Source organism: Phascolarctos cinereus, unplaced genomic scaffold (genome assembly GCF_003287225.1).
Source record: "Phascolarctos cinereus isolate Bilbo 61053 unplaced genomic scaffold, phaCin_HiC Scaffold_9;HRSCAF=440, whole genome shotgun sequence".
NCBI lineage: Eukaryota > Metazoa > Chordata > Mammalia > Diprotodontia > Phascolarctidae > Phascolarctos > Phascolarctos cinereus.
Genome location: NW_027556402.1, coordinates 3,889,604 through 3,914,677, shown reverse-complemented (window position 1 = coordinate 3,914,677; position 25,074 = coordinate 3,889,604). Strand labels below are relative to the sequence as shown.

The 25,074-nt window shown below is 44.0% G+C and overlaps 1 protein-coding gene across 2 annotated transcripts in view; it reads left to right on the top strand.

Annotated features, from left to right (window-relative positions):
* The window catches only part of GTF2E2 (general transcription factor IIE subunit 2), an 87,442-nt gene that overhangs the window by 29,818 nt on the left and 32,550 nt on the right, over positions 1 to 25,074 (top strand). For both annotated transcript variants that reach the window (XM_021008286.2, XM_021008287.2), the window contains exon 3: positions 10,971 to 11,062. In XM_021008286.2, coding sequence (XP_020863945.1) covers positions 10,971 to 11,062 — 92 coding nt within the window. The remainder of the gene's footprint in view (positions 1 to 10,970; positions 11,063 to 25,074) is intronic.

The following is a 25,074-nucleotide window of genomic DNA, read 5'->3' as shown; positions in this document are numbered from 1 at the left end:
GGCGTGCGTTTTTTATTTATACCAGGGAAGAAAACTGAGGGTGGGAGAGAGCAGAGCTGAGGGGCATAAATGGAGCATAGGAAGAGCCCCTCCTGGTGTGGCCAGTGCTCTGGGCCTGCCTCCCTGAGAGAGCTGCTCCCCACGGGTGGGTCTCCATCCAGGGCAGCTCTGGGCTGTGGTTTGATAGGGGCAGGCCTCCTTGGGCCCGTCTTTGGAAGGAACAGGCAGGCAGATTCCTGGCTCCTGGTGTCTCCCCTAGAGAAGGAGAGGTCACTGAGGGCAGGGACCAGCTTGGTTTTATCTTTGCATCCTGAATGCTTCACTGCTTCCACAGTAACCCTTCTCCAGTAACCACAGAGTTAGAGGACTTTTCAGGCTGGACTCTTGTAGCAGTGGACTCCGTAACAGAGCAGGGCAGGGGGGATGCGGGTCCCCTTTTCATTCCAGGCTAGAGGTGGTTGGGGGATTTCTTCATTTCTAGTCTGCCAAGACACAGTGAAATGATTCTGGTCCCTATGGTCTGCAAGCGTTTATTAAGCACCTACTATGTGCCGGGCACTTTGCTAGGTGCTGGGGATACAAAGAAAAGCAAAAAAGACAGTCTCTACCTTTGAGGAACTCACAGTGCATACATACACCTTTGATTCTTTCCATTCACCTCTTCAACCCTTTTCTTTTGTCTTGGGGATCGTCGTACTGAACATACTGTTTGTTCTCTCTTAGATGCTAAGCCCCATGGCCCTGTCGTTATCCTGCCTCAATTTGGGGTAGCCTGCGACACTATTGATCATTCTCTTTGTCCAGATGCCTTCTTCTCTTGATTTCTTTAAAAAAAAATTTAATTAAATTTTCTTTTTTAATCATGAAATTTTACAGTGTACAAAGAGCAAATAAAGGGGATTGAATATCAAACTAAACTTTTATATACAGTGTTTTTCTAAAAATGTCTATTAATTTAAGGTTTTAACTAAGTTACCCTGTTTGTGTCTTGAACGTTTTTATTTTCTCTTGAATATTTGTAGATATTTTATCGATGCTTTTTTTCACCGCAAACAACCATTTCTTCCTCCCCTAGATTCCTATCCCTTGTAACTAATAACTAATAAACTTTGTTAAGCCGAGCTTTTGAGCTCATTGACCATGAATGAAAATATATGATGTCTCATCCTGCACCATAGGCCAGAGGTGTCAGACTCACACAGTGTGATTGAGGCAGAATAAGTAATACACTACTACATAGCTAATGCTGGTTTGTGGTTTTCTAAGTCAGTCTGAGGCCCGCAGCTTGAGTTTGACATGATTGCTCTAGTCCATCACTTCTTTGTGATCATTGGCCATGGCATGAATCAGAGTTCAGAAGTCTTTGGAAAGGGTTTTCCTTTACATTACTATGGTCACAGTGTAAATTATTCTCCTGTTTCTGTTCATGGGACACTACTCACAATGTCAGAGTGGGGTATAAAGAAGGATTTGGGGGGGGGGAGCGCACCAAATCAAGAAATAATTAAGAAATCCAAGCTACAGTGAGTGTGTTTTGCCATCTCCACATCTACAGTCAGGAGCCTCCTGCCACTAGCGGAGAGACCCAGGCAGAAAAGCCCCACCCCACAGCCTTCCTGTACTTGGACCAGAGAGAGCTGGGGAGGCATGAAGCTGCGGTCCAAGCGCCAGCAGATGGAAGCCTAGACTGACCAGTGGCAGTTGGAGTGTTCCTGGTCCTCCCTCTGACCCCAGCCTGAGGTCAGGAGCCCTTAAGGCTCAGGAGGCAGTGATAGCAGTGATCAGAGCTCTCTGGCCCATGCCTCCCCGCTGCCTAGACTCCCTGCCACAGAGTGTTCCTGTCCTCCTTATTGCCCAGACCCCAGGTAATAGAAAGGACTGAACAAAGAAGGCCCTGACGGGTGCAGAGCCTGGCCCTGACGCAGAGTGTCTGCTCGGGAAGTTAGGCTGGAAAAGGAAGTCGTATAAGATGACAGGCACGATAAAGAAACCTGGTGGCTGGACCGTGGGATGCTTCAGTCACAACCTAGAAGAAGAGCATAACTCCTTGTCCTCTTTAAGCAAAGGGTCGAAAAAAGTCACAATTGGCCTCAAGCCCTGCCGGGTCATTCCTGGAAGAAATAAAGCAAGAGTTTAAAAAAGTCATCATATCAAGAAAATGAGAGCTAGAGAAAAGAGGAGTGGGAAGAATGCACAGCTTAGTCTTGGAAGTAAAAAACCTTCCTCCAGGATTAGACAGAAATCAGTGACTGCAGGCAGCACCCAGAATTGTTAGAACAAAATTGGAAGACTGAAGAAATGACAGAAAATGTAAAGTATCTCTCATAAGAAACATCTTACCTGGAAAAGAGATCTAGGAGAGACCACCCAAGAATCCCTTTTCTACCGGAAAGTCTTAAGTATAAATAATAGCCAGTATACCATAATTTAACTAATAAACGAGAGGGCAAAGTGAAAATAGAAACCCCAAAATGGAAATTCCTGGGAATGTCAGAGCCAAAATCCAGAGCTTCTAGCTTGTGATAGGAGCAGAATTCCTGATTCCCATCAAGAGGAATTAATTTTCCTTAAAAGGCAGGAAGCTCTCTATGGGATTTGATTGGCTCCTGCCTCCGGCAGCTTCCTGGTCACTCAAGGGTGATTAGGTTGTGATCACCACATGGCGTTGGGCCCCTCAGACTCGGTGGATGTCTGAAGCCCTCTTAAGTCACCATCCACTGCCCTGCTGTGACCAGGGGAGGAGGCTGCCTCACATCCAGAGAACCTAAATGTCATCGTATCCTTGCTGTGTTATGACAAAGTAAACCTCCTCTTGCCAGCTGGCTTTCAGGCACCTCATTTCATCCTGTTAGTGTACCTTTGCTAACAGGGCCTGATGTTAGGGCAGAGAAAAGAGACCACTAGTAATACCAGTTGTCAGAAAGAAAGAATTCTGGTACTAAGCAGCCACAGTCTTAATGTCTAGTGGGGTCATCCAGGGCCCTGTAGATAAGGCAGAGGGTGTGGAAGGGGTTTGGTTATATTCTAAAGATCTTAAGGGGGAAAAAAAAGGCAGGGATTCTCCAGGGATGAAAAAAGGGAGGAAGGGGGTGGAATTGACTATTTCCATTAGTCTGGGTGTGTAAGAAGATCAAACCAGCATGGATAGGGTTGGGGCAGGGAATGGGCTACTCACCAACCTCTCACTTTGACCTCGTCTGGATAAAGGAGCATTTTATTTTAGCACCCATAACTGGGAGTCAAAATACATTCAATTCAGTGGAGAATGGTGAAGAGACAGGGGGAGGGAAAAACAGCTTTGAGAGGGAAGATGAATTCCAGGAAGAAACTGAACTAAAAACCCCCTCCGTTTTCAGAGGGTGGAGCATGAGGGGTGAATAAAAAGAGAAAGAAAGGGTAAAATCCTGTGGTTAGGCAAGAGGCCAGAAGTAGTACAACTGAAGCAGATTGCAACCAATCATAATACCTGGCAAGTAGGTGCTTAATAAATGCTTTTTGACTGAAGCCCACTCCTATCTTTATATAGCTTCTTTGTAAAGAGATTTGTAGGGGCAAAGGGTGGGAGGAAGAGTATAAAAGAAGAGGATGGAGAGAAATGCAGTTAATAATACGCAGTTAATAATCCTAAGTGGGAAGGGGGTGAACTCTGCTCTGTAACCAAGGAGGGTGAATCAGAAAGCAGTCTGCCTTGGTGGCTCTTCCCACTGCCTAGCTTTGGCTCTGTTTTCTTCCTTTCGTATCTCTTTCTCCAACCCCTCACCCTCTGGTTCTTTCTTCTCATCTCTTCTGCTTTCTCTCCCTCTCCCCTTCTTTTCCCTGTCTGTCTCCTGCCATCTTCTGCTGCAAACCCGTTTCTGAGAGCTGCTGATGGGTGATGCAGCAGCATTGTTCTCAGGCACAGTTGGCTGGGCTTGGGCTGCACGTTTGTGGGGCTCCTTTCAAGTGTGGAGAGACTGGCAGAGCAGGTTGTCCTAGCAGAGGGTCATTGGAAAGACCCAGGATTGTTCAGCACATTCAAAATTTCAAAGGGGAATTAAATCCAGGTAGCACAGCGTAGGTCCCAGGCCTGTAAAAAGAGGAAGGCACTGGGGGGAGTGCCTGAGCAGTGCAGTGGGCACCAGAAATGTGGGGCCAAGGCAGTTAACCCTGGCCAGAAGTGAGGTCCACACAAAACCGAGCTCCTGGTCTGACACCAGTAAGAAGAGCTACCTCACCCATTGGCGTGCATGCAATTCTGAGGGGTTTGCACAAACAGAACTCACGTAGCTGGAATTAGAAGGGAAATAATCTTTGTATTGGGTTTCTCTGATAAAGATTTCATTTTCCTGCTATATAGTATACCGTTCCAAAATGATAAGAATAAGAGCCATTCCCTAATTGAGAAATCATCCAGAGGATGTGAATAGGCAGCTTTCTTTTTTTTTCCTTTATTTTTACATTAATTTTTTTGGAATTCTTTCCCTTCAGCCCCTCCTATACCCATTGAGAAGGAAAGCAGTATAATAGCCATCATATGTGAAGTTGTGTAAAACATTTCCATATTAATCATGTTGCAAAAAAACCCAAAATGAGTAGATGGTTTCAGAGGAAGAGATTGAAACTATCAATAGCCATATTTTTTAAAAACTGCAAATTACTAATAATGAAAGACATACAAATTAGAGAACTCTGAGCTTCCACCTCACACCCATCAGACTGACAGAGTTCAAAAAGTTAAAAATGATAGTTGCTGGAAGGAAGGACTGCAGAAAATTAGATGATGGATGCACTTTGGTGGGATTGTGAATTGGTCCATTATTCTGGATGTGTGCCAACAGAATCACTAACACGTGAGTATTCTTTGACCCAGCTGGAGCACTGCTAGCCAGCCCTGTGCACCCCCAAAACATCAAAGAAAGAGGACAGAGTTTCATAATTACAAAAATATCTGTAGCAGCTGTTTTTGAATCGGCAGAGAACTAGAAATTAGTGAGATGGTGTCTGTCAGTTTGGGAAGAGCTCCACAAATGATGGTTTATGAATGTAATGGAGTGCTATTGTGGTGTAACAAATAACAAAAAGGAGCGCTTTCAGAGGAAGCTGGAAAGATTTGTATGAACTGAGTGGAGCCGAGAGAATCACTTGTACAGGAGCACCAGCATCGTGAAAACCAGCCACTTCAGAGGACTTGAGACTTCTCATCAGCACCGTGACCAGCCAGGGTTTCCCACAACTGACGAGGAAGAGAAGAGTGAACTTCTTCACCGAGCAGGCGAGGGACCCGGGTCTAGAATGAGTCCCACATTTTTGGATGCGGTCAGGGGGAATTTGCTGCACTTGACTGTGCATCTTTGTTGTAAGGGGCAGGTTTACTTTTTTTTTTTAATTGGGAGTTAAGGAGTTGGAAGTGGAAGGGAATACATGCTTATTAGCCAAAACAATTAAAAGATTTTAAGGTGCTGCCGTGCATATTTTCATGTGAGCCCGTGTGCATCCTTTCCCTTTGTCTTTGGTGTCTTTGGGGAGTATATTCAGTAGTTGTGATGCCGGTTTTAAAGTATATATATGGTTTATCTATCAACTATATTTAGGTTAGCTTTAGGAAACATGCTTCAAATGACTTAATAAGAGAAATGCACATTAAAACAGCTGAGAGCTAGCTGTTCATATCCTTTGATCACTTACTTATTGGGAAATGGCAACCAGTCACATTTTTGTTAGTTGTTTACAAGTCGTGGATACTAAAGTGGGGGGGGGGCTAGGCAGTGGGGTTAAGTGACTTGCCCAGGGTCACATAGCTAGTAAGTGTTAAGTGCCTGATGTTGGATTTGAACTCAGGTCATCTGAACTCCAAGGCAGGTGCTCTAATCCACTGTGCCACCTAGGATATTTGATACAAAGATTTTTTTTTTTCTGAGTTCATTGCTTTCCTTATCCCAGGTGCATTAAATTTGTTTGTACAAAGTCTTTTCAGTTTCGTGTAATCAAAATCATTTAACTTTTGTAATGCCTTTATCCTTTGTTTGGCCAAGAATCCATTTTCTGCCTACAACTGTAAGAGGTCTGTGCTTTGCTTCTCTTCTGACATTTTACTTCGGTGCATGTGGCATTAGGTGGGAACAAATGTGAGCAAAGAGTTCTCAAAAGAATTGCAAAGTATTCACGACTACATAAAAGAATTCTTCAGCTCACTAATAGTAAGAGAAATGTAAGTCAGAACAACCCTGAAGTTTCACCTCATACCGAGCAAACTGAAAAGGATAACATTAAATGAGAGTGGTCAATGTTGGAAAAACAGGCACATTAATGCATTGCTTTAGGTCTGTGATTTGGTATAACCATTCCAGAAAGCAGTGTGGAATGAGGTAAATAAAGTGGTTTCCATATCTACACCAGAGAGGCATGAGGTATTTGCCAAAAGGAGACTCTGTATGTACCAAAGTATTTATAGCTTCACTTTTGGTAGTAGCAGAAGAACTGGTAACAAGATAGATGCTCTGTGACTTGTGGATGATTGAACAAGTAGCGGTCCATGAATGTAACGGGAGTATTCCTGTGCAGCAAGAAATGATGACTAGAGAGACAGGTGGAAAGACTTGCATGAACTGATAGAAACCATGTCCACAGTAACTACGGTGGAAAGGGAAAATAATAACCATTACCCACTGATCAGAACTGAAAATTGTAAAATCTTTTTTAAAAAGTCCTTGTTTTAAAGGATAGCTCTTTGGGAGGTGGGAAAAGGAGAAGGATACAGGGAGAAACCAAGGTCACAGAGAAACAAAAGATTACCAATAAACTATTAACAGAAACAGCCTTGAGTTTCCATTTCGCATTCATAAAATTGGCGAAGATGACATAATACAAACATGGCAGTTGTCTGTAGGATGACAGGCACACTCATGTTCTCTGAGTCCCTTCTCTGGTGTCTGTGACAGTCCTCTCTCCTGGTTCTCCTCCTGTCTGAATGTTCCTTTTTATTTTCCTTTGCTTGATTCTCATCAGCCTCCTTCTCTCTGAACATGAGTGTACTCCAAAGTTCATCCTTGGCCACCTTCGCCATACCCGGATTTAGTTACCTTCTCAGCTTTCATGGATTCGTTCATCACCTCTGTGAGGGCTCTCAAATACATTTTTGTTTGTATACCTATGTGTGTGCGCACGCGCACGAACATACATATATCCTGCCTCCTCTCTCTTTCCAAAACTCTATTCCTCCATGTCTAGCTCAGCCTGCTGAAAACTCAGCTGGTGCTCTTTCCCTCAAGCTGCCTTTCCTCTGAGGCTTCACCCTCCTCTCCGTTACTGAGACTCAGCAGCTCACTTTAGATTCTTTGTCAGCCCCCGTCCCCCCTCGCATCTGATCGGGGCTCGGCCCTTGTCCATTCAGCTCTTCTCCCGTCTCTAAGCCGTCCTTCACACGACTGGCCCAGCAGTCTTTCTGTGGCCCAAGTCTCACTGGGGAAGGGATTCCACGTAAACTCCTTGGTATTTATTTCAGTCATGATTCTCTACAGTCTGGCTCCCGGCCTACCCTGGGTAATGCAGTAGATAAAGCGCCAGCCTCGTGCGCTTCCTAGCTGCGTGACACCCCCCTCCCCCTCCCCAGGCAAGTCACTTAACTGTTATCTACCTCAGTTTCCTCAACTGTAAAAAATGGATGCATAGCAGCTTCTGTCTTTTGGGGTTGCTATGAGGTTCAGATGAGATAATTGTGAAACACTTAGCATGGTGCATGGCATGTGGTAGGCACCATATAAATGGTATCTGTTATTAGAGGCATTAGTTCAGATCCAGCCCCATACACTTCCTAGTTGTGTGACCCTGGGTAGATCATTTAACCATTAACAGTCTCACTTTCCTCAGCTGTAAAATGGAATAATAACAGCCCCTGCCTCCCAGGGCACTTACCGGCACAGTGCCTGGCACCTAATAGGCAATATAAATGTTAGCTGCCATTATTGGTTGGTTGGTTGGTTTTTTTCCACGTGACTCCCTTTCGCATACTCTACATTCCAACCAGGCTGGCCTCCTAGCTGGTCTCGGTGCTCAGCCTTCTGCCCTAGCTCGCCCTAGGCCTTTGCAGTACTCCCTTCACATCTGTGTGATTCCTTATGTTACCTCCTCTTGGAAGCCTTCCCCTATGTCACTCCTCCCCCAGAAAACTTTTGAGTATTCCTCCTCTTAGGTGGCTTGGTCTCTCCTCTCTCAGTCACCTCCTGCCTTGCATTAGCACATTGTTTATGTGCTGTGCATTCCCCCACCTCCCCATGCTGTGTTTCTGGAGGATAGAGTTGTTTGCTTTTCCTTCTCTGAATTCACCTGGCAGTTTTGCAGGGGGGCAGCTGGGATCTCTTTACCTTCTTCCTGGAAGTCCTCACCCACAAAGCCAGGTCAAGTTCTCTAAGAGGAAGAATGACTGTTGGTGGAGAGAGATTGTTGAGAGCAGCCAGTATTTTGGGTGTAGAGGAGTATTCTTTGTAGAAAATTGGTTATAGCCAGAAGAGTGCAGCACAGTTTGTGTGGGCCCTTTGAGATCACAGAGGGCCCTTTTTGGTAACTGGATTATTCGCTTGTAATTATTGTGATTTAACAGGGTGATTGAACAAAATTCCATTAGAGCAGTGATATGGGTAGGTACTTTCTTTGGAGAAGTGTTTTATCTGTTACTTATCAGCTGCCAAATTAAAGCTGGTCTGAGGAGAGGGATGCTGAGTGTCACCGTTACTGGGTTAAATCAGATTTCATGGCTGTTAGAAAATGCCTATTACCCCATGTGCCCATTTTTCCGTTTTCTCTCCCAAAGTTCAAGTGTTTCAGCCACAAAGTTCAGACTGATTTAAGATCTAAAGCAGAAGAGAAAACCCAAACATGGTGGCCAGAATAACTGTGTGTATGGGAGAGAGGTTTAATTTAAAAAACGTCTTGGCTCTAGGGGTTTGTTGGAGAACTGAGGGTTTCCTTTTGTTTCTATTTTTTTTCCCTTAATCAATGAATTAATTATTTATGAGGAAGCTGGAAGACGCAGCAGAGTCTTGGCATTGGCCAGGAAGGAGAAGAAGCTGAGGATACGGGCTGGCCAGGATTAGTGCACTCCCTCTCGCGTGGGAGATTTCGTTTTGATTTTTGCCTTTCTTTGTACCTCCGGGACTTAGCACAGTGCTTGGCACAGAGTAGGCACTTACTTCAGAAAGCTGACCTTGGCATCTGTGGAAGACTTGGGCCCGAATCCCACCTTAGACGCTGTCAGGGTGATCCAGAAGGAGTCACTTAAATTCTTTGGGTGTCATTTGTAAAGCAAGGGGGTTTGATTCAGCAACCTTCAAGATAGAAACAGACCTCAGTGACCAGTTTGAATTGCTAAGATAAAATTCCTAGGCACCAAACAGCTTGTGCTCCCAGGGGGGGCCTTTCTTCCCTGGTATCTGTGTATTTACATTGCGCTGTATTCATTGGTGGATGGCAGCTTCTCCCAAGCTGTCCTCCATGCAGCCCACGGTAGTACTGAAGGTCAGAGGCCAGCCGTCATGGGCAAAGCTGGCCCCTAGGTTACTCAGCGGAGGTGAGCAGCCTCGTGCCCTAAGCCCTGCACCCCTGGAATTCCTTTGTTTTTGTGGGGATTCCATCCAAACTGGCCTGGTGAGCTTCCCAAGCACTTGGCTAAGCAGAGAGATTGGGAATAGAGAAAGTAGCATGTAGCGTTTGTACGTAAAGCATCTTCCTCCTTTTTCACAGTCCTGCCAAGCTAATTCTAGGCGGCGTAATCTTCTGCAGCATCCTCTAGCTCTGTCCAAGAGGATTTTATGTGTGTTGTCGTCACATTTCCATTCCTTTTATTAATTGCTCATCTGTCGTGAGATCCAGTTAAGGAGGGTGAGGCGCTGTCAGGGCCCTTAGCTCGGAGAAAGAGACCTGTGCCTTTAGTAACCATCGCAGCAGAGGCCACGACTGGAAGAGGAGAGAAAGGGGAGGCACTCAGGCTGGTTTCCCTGGCCCCGCTGCGTCTCTGCAGAGCGCGCTCAGCCGCTCTTGGCGGGGTTTCCGCTCTCGCCGCTGATGCTCTCCTCCGTCTCCTTCCTGCCATCCTTGTCCAGTGTTGCATATGATTTGTTGCTTTGGTTTTCCCGTGATTATGGTATTGTGGCTAAGCAAGAGACAAATGGGTTGAACTTTTTCTTTTCACGAGCCCCCTCTCCCCCAGTGGACTAAATGATGCCCTGGGAGTAGAATGTGCACTTTGATTAGCAATTATGAATCCTCTTCCCCTGCCGCTTTCCTGTAGTCAGTATGGGAGGCTAGCAAGGTATTGCGTAGGAGTGTGTGAGTAGGATGTGTACTTTGACTAGCAGTTACGACTTTCCCTCCCCCGCCGTCCCATATCCATCGCTGTGTGAGAGGCAGTACTGTAGTGTGTAGGAGTGCGGTGAAGGGAGGCTCACAAGATGTAGGGACGGCTCAGTCAGGGGGAGGGAGCATCCACCCAGCTACTTGTCCATCGTGGATGGGGGTTGAGCAGCTGTGCCTGGCCTCCCAGGGAGTAGAGAGCCGACCTCGAGAGTCAGGTCACTCCTCTGACCCTGCTGCTGGCTGTGTGCGTGGCCCCCCTGGGCAAGTCCCTTCAGCCAGCAGGGCCTGATGAACTCAGCACTGATGCAGACACTGGTGTCTGGGTGTTTACCTTTGGAGGCCTCCTGCCAGAAAGAAAAGTGACAGCCAAATGTATTTGTTTGAGATTACTGACGGTTTGGAAATCTACATTTTGGTCCCTTCTCTTAATGGGGAAGAAGGATTGTTAAATATGGTGGCTTTTTGTAACCATCATTTTGTAGGCTGGATTTAGTGAAGATCAAACACTCAAATAAAAATCTCTTCCTGGTGGGGCAGAGGAAGGAGGTTCAGCTCTCCAGCTGTTTAGAAGTCATAAGCCAAGTTTCAAACATGAACCATTATCAAAGTGTTTAGAAAATGTCTTTTCTTTTTTTGTCTTACAGATCACAGTAATGGATCCTTTAACTTCAAAGCCCTTTCTGGAGGCTCAGGATACAAATTTGGAGTTCTTGCAAAGATTGTAAATTACATGAAGGTACTAAATAATAACTGTAGGTGTGTGCAAGGTTTCTTATTCGGTTTCTTGGAAAAGCAATTCATAATTGGTTTTGTTGGAGTTTTCTTCACTTTTAGTCTGGAGAACATTATTCCTAAATTGACGGTAACTCATTTTAAAACTGCGAATTCCCTCTTCTCCTTCAGTTGGCTCTTTTAATCCCTTCCCCAGCAGGTGTTGAGCCTGCCTGATGCCAGGTGCTGGGGTGGGTGCTGGAGTTGTACATGTTGTTCAGATTTGCTTGTGGGATCGATTCCACAAGGGGTGATTAGTGAGGTTACTAGTGCAGGGGAAAGAATGCTGGGTCTGGATTCGAATCCCATCTCTGCCGTTAGTTACCAGGCATCTCTTAAGTGGCGATCTAACCTTGCTTCTTCTCAGGCCTCCTCCTTAGCACTAACAGATTATTTCCATATGCACGTACACACAGCAGACCACAAAAAGGATTTTATGGGAAAGTGTGAATCTCCATTTCGTACTGTTTGCATTTTTTTAAAAGTGTGTATAATAAAGTCGGCATGTAACTCTCGAAACCGTCCTGCTTGTTTGTGCTCCTTCAGTCTTTTTAAAAAATGTGGCCACAGTCTTACTTTGTTGGTTGCATCATCATCGCTAAAATAAAAAACGAGGAGAAAAAGGAGACAACTGTGTACAAATAAGATCTCTCTCTCCATATGCGTGTGTGTGTGTATGTATGTATGTGTATAAATATATAACCCGTAATAAGTTGGAGGTAATCGCAGAGGAAAGGCACTAACATTAAGGAGACCTGGGAAACGCTTCTCGCAGAAAGTGGAATTTTACCGGAGACTTGAAGTAAGCCAGGGAGTAAGGAGGTGACCAAAGTCTGAGTGCCGTGGCACTCCTCCCCCTTCTCTCACTGCCCCCTGCGCTCCCACTCCTCCACCTCTCCCAGGGATCCATCTGCTCTTGCTGCCTCTGGACACGGCTTCACAGGCTACGCCTGTCTCTGGTCATGCTGACATTGCCTTTGCTTTGGGGTCCCCTTTCCTATTGTCCATGGACTTCTGGGGTGGGAGATATCCCTGACTGTAGTCCCTTACGATGTAGATCACTGTTAGTCTGGTCTGGAGCCGATATGAGGAGCTTCCTGGCTCGCCTCCCAAGCAGGCCACCCGCCATCTTGGTGGGAAGTCTGGTCCTCTTCCTCATTGAACCGCTCCGCAGCTTTCCGCGTGGTGGTCACCCTCTGACTCCTTGTGCACACTCTCCTCCCTGGGTTTTCATGACACTCCTCTCTCAGTTCTGCTTCTGATTCTTTGACCATCCCATTTGCTCGCTCCTCTTCCATGTCACTCTCCCTGTCTGTGAGTGTGGCCCCACGGCTGTGTCCTGGGCCATCCCTCCATACTGCCTTAGTGACCTCAGCAGTTCCAAAGGGTTCATGTATAATCTCTGTGCAGGTGTTTCAGGGAGCAGTGAGGAAGAAGGAGAGGACAGGAATCACAATCCTTCAGTGACCTCTTGATTAACTAATGGTATAGGAATCCCCCAACCGGCTGGTAGCCCAGTACCAAAAGCCCTAGTCACCACTGGAAGAGAAAGGAAACGTAGCAGACTAGGCCAGGATTCAGCAGAGGGATGTGCACCAGTGGCAGTAACCGTTGGTTGTCCTTGGATGAGAACACCTGCAGGTTTATCTGAGGGAGCTTCTTTAATCATTGTAAAGGGATTTGGTTGCCAGCGCTCTGTCTCCTGTCCTGAAGAACGTCTTCCCATTTTGATGACAGACCCTGCTGGTGCCTGGCAGGCATTTCCCCAGAAATCCCCTCTTTTTCCTTGGTTGAGTCTTCTTTGCTTTTCTCCACCCTCTCTGTGAGATTCTTTACTTATCTATGCTGAGTTGCCACAGAATGCTGTGTACCCTGGGAAGTTGAAGCTGCTAGCAGCAGGCTAATAATACATTCCTTTGTTTTCAGTTGGCCTTCCATCTTGGACATGGCCATAGTCCTCAGATCTCCCTCTCCCCCACCACGGTTACACCTCTTCAGGAGATCCTGGTCCTCTCAGGAGACTTGACAGTTGCCAGATCTCTGCATTACCATCTGTCTATTGGGACATGTTGAACTGGATGTCCATTAGGCATCTGAAATTCATCCTGATCAGGTTTGATTCACTTTCTCTCCTCCCCCTTCACAGTGTCTTGTCTCCCCTTCTCTGATCAGACAGTGACCGTGCTAATCCAGACCAGGCTGTCTCCCTCTCTGGACTCCCCACCTCCAGGCTCTCCCCACACCGGCCCACTCTTGGCAGCTACCAGAGTGATTTTCCTAGAGCGTGCGTCTGCCACGTCCTCGTCCTCAGTCCTCATCCTCTCCCAGTGTAGTGAGCTCTCCTGGTTTCCTGTGACCTGTAGAATCACAGACTCCATTGCTTGCCATTCAAGGCTTTTCCCAGCCTCATCAGTCTTCTTATACATCAGTATCTTGCAGCCACACTATGTTCCAGCCTCACTGGACAGCTTGCCATTCCTTGCCAACCACACTTCATCTCTCCCATCTCTGGGCTTTTGAGCCGTCTGTCCCTCATTCCTGAAATGCTTTCCCTTCTCACCTTCTCTTAGGATTCCCGAGCTTCCTTCAAGGCTCAGCTGAGACATTCTCTTCAGCCGGTGGCCTTTCCTGACCCCCAGCCTCTCACGACTCCCACACTGAGGTTTCCTTTCATCTCAGCTCCATTTATCGGGGCCTTGCTGTGCACATGTTTCCTCCCCGTCCAAATGGAAGCCCCTTGAGGTCCTGTCCTTCTCTGAGTTGACGATCCGGTAGTCTCGCTACTCCTGCCTGGCATAGTCATCATATTAAGGCAGCTGAGGAAGCACATTGAGAGTGCTGGGCCTGAAGTTGGAAAGATCTGAGTTCAGATCTGGCCCCAGACACTGACTGTCTGTGCGACCCTGGTCAAGGCCCTTCAGCTCTATTTGCCTCAGTTTAAAATGGGGACCCCTGGGGTTGTTGGGAGGATCCGTCGCCACTCCCTGCAGTTTGGTGTAGGTAACGGGCACCCACGTCCCTTCAGAGACGGTCAATTCTGCTTTTACTGGTCCTTCTCACACCTTCTCCTCTTTCCCTGCAGTTAGTAGCAGATTAGAGTTGTCAGCAGGCAAGGAGTTCCATTTCCAGCCAGACGTGTTAAGCACGTCTTGTGTGCACGTCATTTTTCCAGGGGATACAAAAGAAGAACATCCTGTCCTCCACCTTTAAGTAGTTTACTTTTCACTGGAGCAGACACTGGTAGCAAGCAGGAAGCCACAGTGGAACGGCCTGACCGAGGAGACAGGCAGAGACATGATAGACCAGGCCTTTTTCTTATCTAGTGAGGTAGTCATGATGTTTGGGAGATTTTTTCCTTATTGGTATAGTTGGTTAAGCTTATAGTTTTCCCAGTATTGAACCAACAGTGAATTTCTGGTATAAATCTAGCCTGGTCATAGTGTATAATCTTTGTGATATGTTATAACCTCCTTACTAGTATTTTATTTAAAATTTTTACATTAATATTCATTAGGGAAATTGGTTGGTACTTTCCTTTCTCTGTTTTGACTTTCCCTGGTTTAGGTATCAAGACTGCATTTTTACCATAGAAGGTATGGGGGGGTGGGGCAGCTAGGTGGAACAGTAGATAGAGCTCCTGCCTTGGAGTCAGGAGGACCTGAGTTCACATCTTGTCTCAGACACTTGACACTTACTAGCTGTGTGACGCTGGGCAAGTCACTTAACCCCGATTGCCTCACCAAAAAGCAAAAAAAAAAAAAAAAAAGAAGAAGAAATTTGGGAGCTCTCCTTTACCTGTTTTTTTATAACAGCTTGTGTCGTATTGGACTTAAAGTATTCTTATTTCCTGTTCCATCAGTCTGAGCAATTTATATTTTTTTAAATAGTCATCCATTTCATTTAGATTGTCAGGTTTATTGGCATATAGTTGGGATTTCCTCTTCACCCTTTTCATTTTGATACTAGTGATTTGGTTTTCTTTTTTTAAATCAAATTCATTAACAATTTATCTCTTTTATTGTTCTATTTTGGTTTTAGTTTTTGTTATTCAGTTCAGTTTCTTTTTTGACTTTCAGGATTTCTATTTTGGTGTTTAATTGAGGGTTTTTAATTTGTTTTTTCTAGGTTTTTTTTTAAGTTGCATATCCAATTCATTAATCTGCTTTTTCTCTCTTTTATTAATATAAGTATTTAGAGATATAAATTTTCTTCTAAGTACTGCTTTGGCTGCATCCCACAGATTTTGGTATTTTTTTTTCATTATTATCGTGAGTGAAATTACTGTTTCTTTGATTTGTTTTTGGACTCACCCATTCTTTAGGATTAAATTATTTAGTTTACAGTTAATTTTTAGTCTTTGCTTCAAAAGCCCCTTTTTGCATATAATTTTTTATTGCATTGTGATCAGAAAAGGGTACATTTAATATATCTGCTTTTCTGCATTTGTTTGTAAAATTTATTGCCTAATATATGGTCAGTTTTTGTGAGGCCTTGCACAGCTGAGAAATAGGTACCTTTCTTACTAAAGAATTTGTATACCATGACATTTGGTGAATGTATGTTTGATGTTGATATTAGGTCATTATTTATGGTACCTTTCAGCAAAATGTAGTAGTTCCCTTGTTTATCTCTTTTAATTAGTTCTATTTTTGCTTTTATCTGAGGTCATAATTGCCGCTTTTACCTATTTTACTTCAGTTGAAGCATAATAAATTCTCCTTGAGCCCTTGTTTTAACTCACTATATAGTTTTCTATTTCACATGTGTTTTTTGTAACAACATATTGTTGTATTGTGGTTTCTGAAACATTCCAATATCTTTTTTCCATTTTATGGCTGAGCTTATCTATTCACATTTATAATAAAGATTGTGAAGTATTTCCTATTCTATTCTATTATACTCGTCCTTTTCTTTATAACCCTGTCACCTTCTCAAGAGTCTGTTTTGCTTCTAATCACTGCCTCCCTTCATCTGCCCTCCCCCCTACCCCAACCACTTCTTTTAATCCTTTTCTTCCTACTTCTCATTTGGCTAAGATAAATGTCAGTGTTCTGTTGTGTAGGTATGTGTTTTCTTCTGTCCTCAAACCAGTTCTGATGAGAGTGATGTTCAGGTATTGCCTATTTCCCCCACTTCCCTCTCCACTTTATAAACGTACTTGCCCTACTTATATGAGATACTTTTCCCCATTCTCCCTCTTCGTTTCCTCCCTCTCCCAGCATGTCCCTCTTTCTCACCCATTCATTCTTCTTTTGAAATCACCCCAACATCATAGAATCACTTCCAGGTCCTCTGTCTCTAACAGCCCTAGTGATAATGAAGTTCTCAGGAGTTAACATGCATCCTCTCCCCATATAAGAAAGTAAACAGATCAACTTTACAATTTATCCCTCAAGCTTACCTCTTGATTCCTGTGTTTGAATGTCAGATTTTCTATTTAGCTCTGACTTTTTCATCAGGAATGCTTAGAAGTACTTTGTTTCTTTAAATGTCCATTTTCCCCCTGAAGGATTATACTTAGTTTTGCTGGGTGGGTAACTTTTGGTTGTAATCCTAGCTTCTTTGTCTACCTGAATATTATATTCTAAGCCCTCTGTTCCTTTAATTGGAAGCTGCTAAATCTTATATGATCCTGACTGTGGCTCCACGGAATTTGATGGCTGCTTGTAGTATTTTCTCTTTGACTTGGGAGTTCTAGATTTTGACTGTACTATTCCTGGGAGTTTTCACTTTGGAATTTCTTTCAGGAAGTAACTGGTAGATTATTTCAACTTCTACTTTGCCCTCTGGATTTAAGATTTTTGGGCAGTTTTCCTTTGTAATTTCTTGAATGTGATGCCAGGGCTCTTTTTTTGTTCCTGGCTTTCAGGTTGTCCAAAGAATCCTCTGTTTGTTTTCTAGGTCTGGTTCAGGAGTCCCCTGGGATGTCTTTCTACCCTGGTGCTTCCTGCCCTGGTGTTCATTCTCAGCCCCCTTACTACCCCTGGCAGCTAGAATGCTCCCCACTGCTGTGCTGTGCTCCTAGCCTCTCTCTGGTGTTCACAGATCTCTCTGTCTGTCTTCCCAAGCTGCCCTGAGCTGGAAAAATGACTCCCTGTGATTTTTTTCTTCCTTTTCCTGATCAGAATTTGATCTGGTACATTTTCTGGGTTGTTGTGGAAAAGGTATGTTGACTGAACATGGCAAAAGTTTTGTCACTATCTTGACTCCACCCTTCCATCCTGACTTTGTATATTAATATTATTAAAATGATTTTATTTGTCCTACGTGGATCAGGTTCATCATTATGAACCATAATTTACTGTTCACTGAATTTTGACTTGCAGTTACAATGGCAACATGAAAGGTTATAGAGGAACCCAGGTCTCCTATATGTAATCCAGCTTCAGAAGGCACCAGTGAAATATAATCAAGAAGTCCAAAGTAGAAGCAGGCAGTGGTCAAAAGCAAAACACTAGTGAAGGGGGGGAAAGGACAAAGGAGAAATAAAAGCATAAATAGGGGGGAAAAAAGATGGAGAAAAAGACACAGATAGTAATCATAACTGTGAATGGGATAAACTCTCCCATAAAATGGAAACTGATTGCAGAATGGATTAAAAACCATAATCCTACAATATGTTGTTTACAGGAAACATGTTTGAAAAAGAGTGACACATACAGGGTAAAGGCAAAAGGCTGGAGCAGAATGTATTATGCGTCAGCTGAAGTGAAAAAAGCAGGGGTAGCAATCCTGATCTCAGACACAGCAAAAGCAAAAATAGATCTAATCAAAAGAGATAAGGAAGGAAACTACATCCTGCTAAAAGGCACCATAGACAATGAAGTAATTTCATTACTAAACATATATGCACCAAATGGTATAGCATCCAGATTCTTACAGGAGAAGTTCAAGGAGTTACAGGAAGAAATAGCAAAACTATACTAGTGGGGGACCTGAACCTCCCTCCCCCTCTTGGCACTAGATAAGTCTAACCACAAAATAAACAAGAAAGAAGTTAAGGAGGTGAATAGAACATTAGAAAAGTTAAGTATGATAGACCTCTGGAGAAAACTGAACGGGGATAGAAAGGAATATACTTTTTTCTTGGCAGTACATGGCACATACACAAAAATTGACCATGTACTAGGGCATAAAAACCTCACAAAGCAATGAAAAAAGGCAGAAATATTAAATGCATCCTTTTCAGATCATGACGCAATAAAAATTGTATGTAATAAAGGGCCATGGAAAGATAGACTAAAAAATAATTGGAAACTAAATAATCTAATCCTAAAAAATGACTGGGTCAAACAACAAATCATAGAAACAATCAATAATTTCATTCAAGAGAATGACAATAATGAGACAACATACCAAAACCTATGGGATGCAACGAAAGCAGTTCTTAGGGGAAGTTTTATATCTCTAAATGCTTACATAAATAAAATAGAAAAAGAGGAGATTAATGAATTGGGCATACAACTAAAAGAACTAGAAAAAGAACAAATTTTTCTTTTCACACAAATAAAATCAGATCTAAATAATTGGGAAAACATCAGTTGTTCATGGGTAGGCCGAGCTAATATAATAAAAATGACAATCCTACCCAAGCTAATTTACTTATTCAGTGCCATACCAATCAAACTACCAAAAAATTATTTTATAGAGTTAGAAAAAATAATAACAAGATTCATTTGGAAAAACAGAAGGTCCAGAATATCAAAGGAACTAATGAAAAGAAATGCTGGGGAAGGTGGCCTAGCAATTCCAGATCTTAAATGGGTATTATAAAGCAGCAATCATCAAAACTGCTTGGTACTGGCTAAGAAATAGGGAGGTGGATCAGTGGAATAGGTTAAACATGCAAGACGCAGTAGTCAATGACTATAGTAATCTGTTATTTGATAAACCCAGAGACCCCAGCTTCTGGGACAAGAACCCAGTCTTTGAAAACAATTGCTGGGAAAACTGGAAAAGAGTATGGCAGAAACTAGGCATAGACCCAAATCTCACACCATATACCAAAATAAAGTCAAAATGGGTTCATGACGTAGATACAAAGGCTGATACCATAAGTAAACTGGGAGAGCAAGGAATAGTTTACCTGTCAGATCTATGGAGAACAGAAGAATTCATGACCAAACAGGAGATAGAGAACATTATGAAAAGCAAAATGGATCATTTTGATTACATTAAATTGAAAAGTTTTTGCACAAACCAAGCCAACACAACTAAGATTAGAAGGAAGGTAGGAAATTGGGAAAGAATTTTTATAACCAGTCTCTCTGATAAAGGCCTCATTTCTAAAATATGTAGAGAATTAAGACAAATTTATAAGAACACAAGCCATTCCCCAATTGATAAATGGTCAAAGGATATGAACAGACAGTTCTCAGGTAAAGAAATTAAAGCCATCTATAGTCATATGAAAAAATGCTCTAAATCATTATTGATTAGAGAAATGCAAATCAAAACAACTCTGAGGTACCACATCACACCTATCAGATTGGCCAACATGACAAAACAGGAAAATGATAAATGTTGGAGAAGATGTGGGAAAATTGGAACACTAATACATTGTTGGTGGAGTTGTGAAATGATCCAGCCATTTTGGAGAACAATTTGGAACTGTGCCCAGAGGGGCTACAAAAATGTGTGTACCCTTTTGATCCAGCAATAGCACTTCTAGGTCTCTATCCCAAAGAGATCAAACAAATGGGAAAAGAACCCACGTGTACAAAAATATTCATAGCAGCTCTTTTCGTGGTGGCAAAGAATTGGAAATTGAGAGGATGCCCATCCATTGGGGAATGGCTGAGCAAGTTGTCGTATATGAATGTAATGGAATACTATCGTTCTATAAGAAATGATGAACAGGCTGACTTCAGAAAAACCGGGAAAGACCCTATATGGTCTGATGCTGAATGAAGTGAGCAGAACCAAGAGGACTTTGTACACAACAACAGCCACGTTATGCAATGACTAAGATTGTTAAACTGAACCCTTCTCAGCATTACGAGGATCTAAGACATTTCCAGAGGCCTCGGGATGGAAAATGCTGTCCACATCCAAAGAAAGAACTATGGAAGTCAAATCGCTCTCACTTATTTTTACCTTCTGTTGAGTTTTGTTTCATCTTTCTTGTGGTTCCTCCTATTGATATTAATTTTTACTTACAACTTCACTAATGTGAAAATATATTTAATGGGTATGTAAATGTAAAGCCTATATTGGATTTTGCGCCGTCTTGGGGAGGAAGGGGGAGAAAAACTTTCAACTCAAAAGCATATGGAAGTGATTGTTGATAAATCAAAATAAATTAATAAAAAAAGAAGAAGAAGAAGCAGAAGTCCAAAGTAAAACAACAGCAGTGAGCCTTCATCCAGCCTAGGACTGCTCAGAGTGACAGCCAGAAGTCTGTGGGTGCTGGGCGAGGAGTGGCCTGCCAGCGTGTTTGAATGAATGCCAAGAGGAAGAGCACAGGCTAGTCAGCCAGAAGCCTGTATGCCATCTGGTCAGAGATGCTCCCGGACCTCCCAGAGCTGCCAGCACTCCAGCCAGGAACTCTCCAGCCTTCTGACCCAGGCACTCTGGGGAAGCCCAGAAATCACTGAGCCCTGAAACACTCAGACTGAGGATACTTACTGGGGTCCTGAAGACCACAGCATGCTCACACTCAGCAATCTTGGGCAAGTGCTGAAACCTGACAGTGCTCTGAGCATGGACAGAATAGGGGGAGTGCAAGCCAATGGCCAGACCAGATCCCATCCAAGAGTCCCGGAGGCTGAGGAGCCTGTCCTTGGCACAGAGTCTCAGAACAAACTGAGGTGGGAATTGTGAGTGCCAGGAGAAGAGACAGAGTAACACAATAAAGAAATATTGCTGGTCAACAGTTCAACCACAAGGACCACCTGAGGGTGGGAAGAAATGAAGCAGAAGCTAAAGAATGAGATCATAAATGAAGTAAGACCTGTGGTGGAAAGAACTGGAAGGAAAATAGCTGGGAACAGAAGGTGGAAAACATCTAAGAAGTGGATTCTTTGAAAATGAGAATGAAGCAAACCACTCAGTAACTCTATGAGACACGAGAAATAGTAGAACAAAATGAAGATTGAAAAAAGCAGAAGAATTGTAAGGTATCAATAACAACTGACCTGGGAAACTAGTGCAGAAGGAAGAATTTAAAACTCATTGGACTCCCTGAAAATCATGACCAAATGTGACCAAAAAGAATCTGAATGGAAATCCAGAATTCCTGCAGGAAAATTAGCCCAATCTGTTAGGATGAGAGGGCAGTGTCAAACAGAAAGGAGGTACCAAGGCGTCTCCAAATTGAAAACTCCCAAGAACCTTATAGCCAGAGTCAGGCAGCCAGAGAGAGAGAGTTCAAGTCCCAGTGAACCACAGTCAGGAGCACCTGATGCACGCGGAGTTTAGCATTCCAGAAGGCAAGCTAGAAAGGTGGAAAACCAAAAATTACTTACCTTGCAAGGACAGGTGTAATCCCACAGGGCAAAAGGGACCATTAACAGTGTAAAGGACTCCAGAGCTTGCCTGATGAAAAGACCAGAGCTGAGGAGTAACTTTGAAATGCTGCAAGCAGGAGTCAAGAAAAACCTGGAAAGGTCAGTCTATTTGAGCAGCCAGGTAGTGCTGAAGAGCATCCAGTGAGTATGTAGTCCTTAAGAGAGTGGAAAGAGAAGTGTCCTATCACAATCCTCATGCCTTCAGGGGCCACAGAAGGACTTTAAAAAGATGAACACTTTTGATTAGTTTTGATGGTCTTAAGAGAGGAAAGAAAAGAGAAGGGAAGAGGAATAAAGGGAGAAATTAGCAAAAAAAAAAAATGGGGGGGAGCACTTAGTCTTTCTCCCAGTCGGGTTTTGGGAAAACAGGAGTCTACAATTACAGAGCAAAGAGTCGGTTTGGGGGGGGGCGCGTCATGCGAGCTTCCCTCTCATCTGAACCTGGCAGAGGAATGCTGAGTGTGTGTGCAGCAGAGTTTGGGGAAGAAATACATTAAAATCCCCTGGGAATAAGACAGTCAGAGGGGAGAGGGAGGGGAAGGTCCCAAGCAAAACAAAGCTTAGCTCCTGGGGATGGATCATCCACGGGGAGGGATCAGAGGATCCCACCCAATGATCCTGATGTGGGTCTGGGGCAGGGGTGGGGTGGGATGGGAGCAGAGGAAGCCTTGAGGCTAAATTTGGTTCTAGATTCTATACTGGGGTGAATGACATTTCTTCTGTTTCACCACTTTGTATGCAAGGGGAGCAAAGAGAGGAGAAAGCAGGAGAGGATAGGGTAGAAGTCCTAACTGGGAAGAGCAGAGGATCGCAGAGTGCATTGGAAAAAAGAGTCCAGCAATAGGTCGCTCATGCATTTGAAACAGAGCTGTGCACAGAGTTAAAATAAGGACCAGGGCGGGAGTCGTGCTCTGGGGGGAGCTCAGACCAGCAAGAGGGGCTGCAGTAAAAATAGAGGAGCCGGGTTGGAGGAGAGTAGCCGAAAACTGCATCGTGCTGGGAGGCAGCAGACAGCGAAAGAGCATCAGACGCACCAAAGTGCAAAGAATCCAGGTACTCTGAGCAAAAGTTAATCAAGTTACAGGGAGAAATAGTAGAACCATAATTTGATCCGATTGACTCCTGGCTGACCGAATATTTCATCTTCATCTCATCTTTTACAAATTTGTTTCTGTGTAAGTTTTATCACGTTCATAATGATGAGCAGAGTAGCACATGCATATAATTTATAAGTGTATACACACTGGGGGAAAGTGCTCAATATTTTTTTCTTTGCTCAGGACAGAGACATAATTCCAGAAACATAAAGACCACAGGACATCAATTTTTAGACCAGAACAAGGGGCAGATTTGGTTTGCCTGGTTATGATTTTGGTTACAGGGAGAGTGCTTCAGAGTAGGAATATGGAGGGGAGAGGATAGGGATAGTCATGGCGTATTAATGGAACAGTTTTTTTGGTGTACAGAAGAGAACAAAAGGGAGTTCAGAGTGGGACATGGAGACGTGGAGACATGGGAAATTGTGGGACAGATAGGATGGCTTTGTTACATGTAAACAAACATGAAACCAGGCTATGTATGATAAAGATATGAAGTTTCATGTGTGTTCTTCTTTTTCTATTCTCTGTATTGGAAAGGGTCCATTTTTATTTGTTGGTCAAATTTAAAATGAAGATTGTTAGAAAATAAACCAGAAATGGGATACGTAGAGACCTAAGTTTTCTTACAACAGAATAATATGTGTTATATTCTCTCTTGTGGGAGGGATGCTATTTTTCCCCCATTCCCAACAAATAGAAAGAATCATTAAGAATAGATTAGAGGAGTTTAACTTAATTTGATTACAATAAAAATTTCTGTACCAAAAAAAATACTCCCAACAGTGTAACAGAAGAAAAAGTAACAGATGGGGAAAATTTTGTAGCCATTTATGGTAACTTACTTGCCATCTAAAATATATATGTAACTTGTTAAAAACTAACCAAGGTCCCGCTCGTATGAAAGCAGTCTAAGACTAGTAACGGATAATTTTCAGGAAGAGTATCCATTAGGAAGGATGTCTCAACAAAATGTAAGGTGTTTGTCCTCTCTGGTCCTCAGAGGGGTGCAAATTCAGTCATTCCAGTCACTGAAATTCTATCTTGGAAGTGTTTGGCTGCATTCTGTTGTCACTGATGCATTCCACTGTTCAGACAGCAGCCCAATGGATCTTCCTGGGTCCCTCCCACTAAAAACCTTGCACGGTGCTTGCCACGTGACGAGCCCACATTCTGGCTCCTGTCTGCTCTGCCGGGGTCTTATTCTCCTGTCACCCAACCTGCCCACGCTCGCCATCGCTGTCACGTGGGCTCAGTGTCTGTTTCCTAGGACATGGCCCTCCCTCTGCCTTCCCTCTTTGTGCACTAGTCAGTCAGTCTGTGCCTACAAAATCCGAGGCCTTGTGCTGAGGGTACAAAAGAAGTCAGGACCAGACCTCCGCCCTCTGGAAGCTGCCTCCCGCTCTAACTGGGGAGACAGCATGTAAATCTCCAGGTACAGAGTAGGTGGAAGGGAATCTGAGAGAGGAGGGCACGGGAAAGGCCTCTTACAGAAAGAAAGTGGGATTTCAGCTGAGCCTGTAAGGAAGCCAGGAGAAAGGGAGAGTGTTCCCGGTGGTGGGGATAGCCAGTGTCGCTGAATCACAGAGCATGTGGGGGCCGGGTGTAACAAGGGAGGAAGGGGCTAGGGTGTAAAGGGTTTTGAACACGAAACAGAACATTTCATATTCCTGTAGAGGAGGCATTGGGTTTTATTGAGTAGAGGAGTGATATAGGCAGACCTGCCTTCAGGAAGATCATTTTGATGGTTGAATGGAGGGTGGGCCGGAGTGGAGAGACTGGAGGCAGGCAGGCCCACCCACAGGCTATTACAGTAGTCCAGGAGTGAGGTGATGAGGGCCTGCACCAGGGTGTGGGCAGAGTTAGAGGAGAGAAGGAAAGAAGGAAAGGGAATATGCGTTTATGTAGTGCCTACTGTGTGCCTGTGCTAAGCATTTTACAAATAGGATCTCATTTGAGCCTCATAGTAATCCTGGGTGGTAGGGGTTGTTGTCATCATTTTATAGTTGAGGAAACTGAGGTGGACAGGGTAAAGTGGCTTGCCCTGAGGCTGGATTTGAACTCAGGTCTTCCTGACTCCTGGCCAAGTGTTGTACTCACTGTGAGGTGATAGAACTTCCAAGTTCACTGGATGTGGGGCAGGAGGGAGTTAGGAGTTTTGAGGGAAAGACAGTTTGTTTAGTTGGGGATATGTTGAGTCTAAGAGCATCTGGTTTGAGATATCCAATAGGCTCTAGGTAAGTGAGGCTGAAGTCCAGGAGAGATGTTGTGGCTGGACAAACAGATGTGAGAATGCTTAGTGTGGAGATGATAATTGAATACTCGGGAGCTGATGAGAGAACATAGAGGGGGAAGAGAGGAGGGCCCAGGAC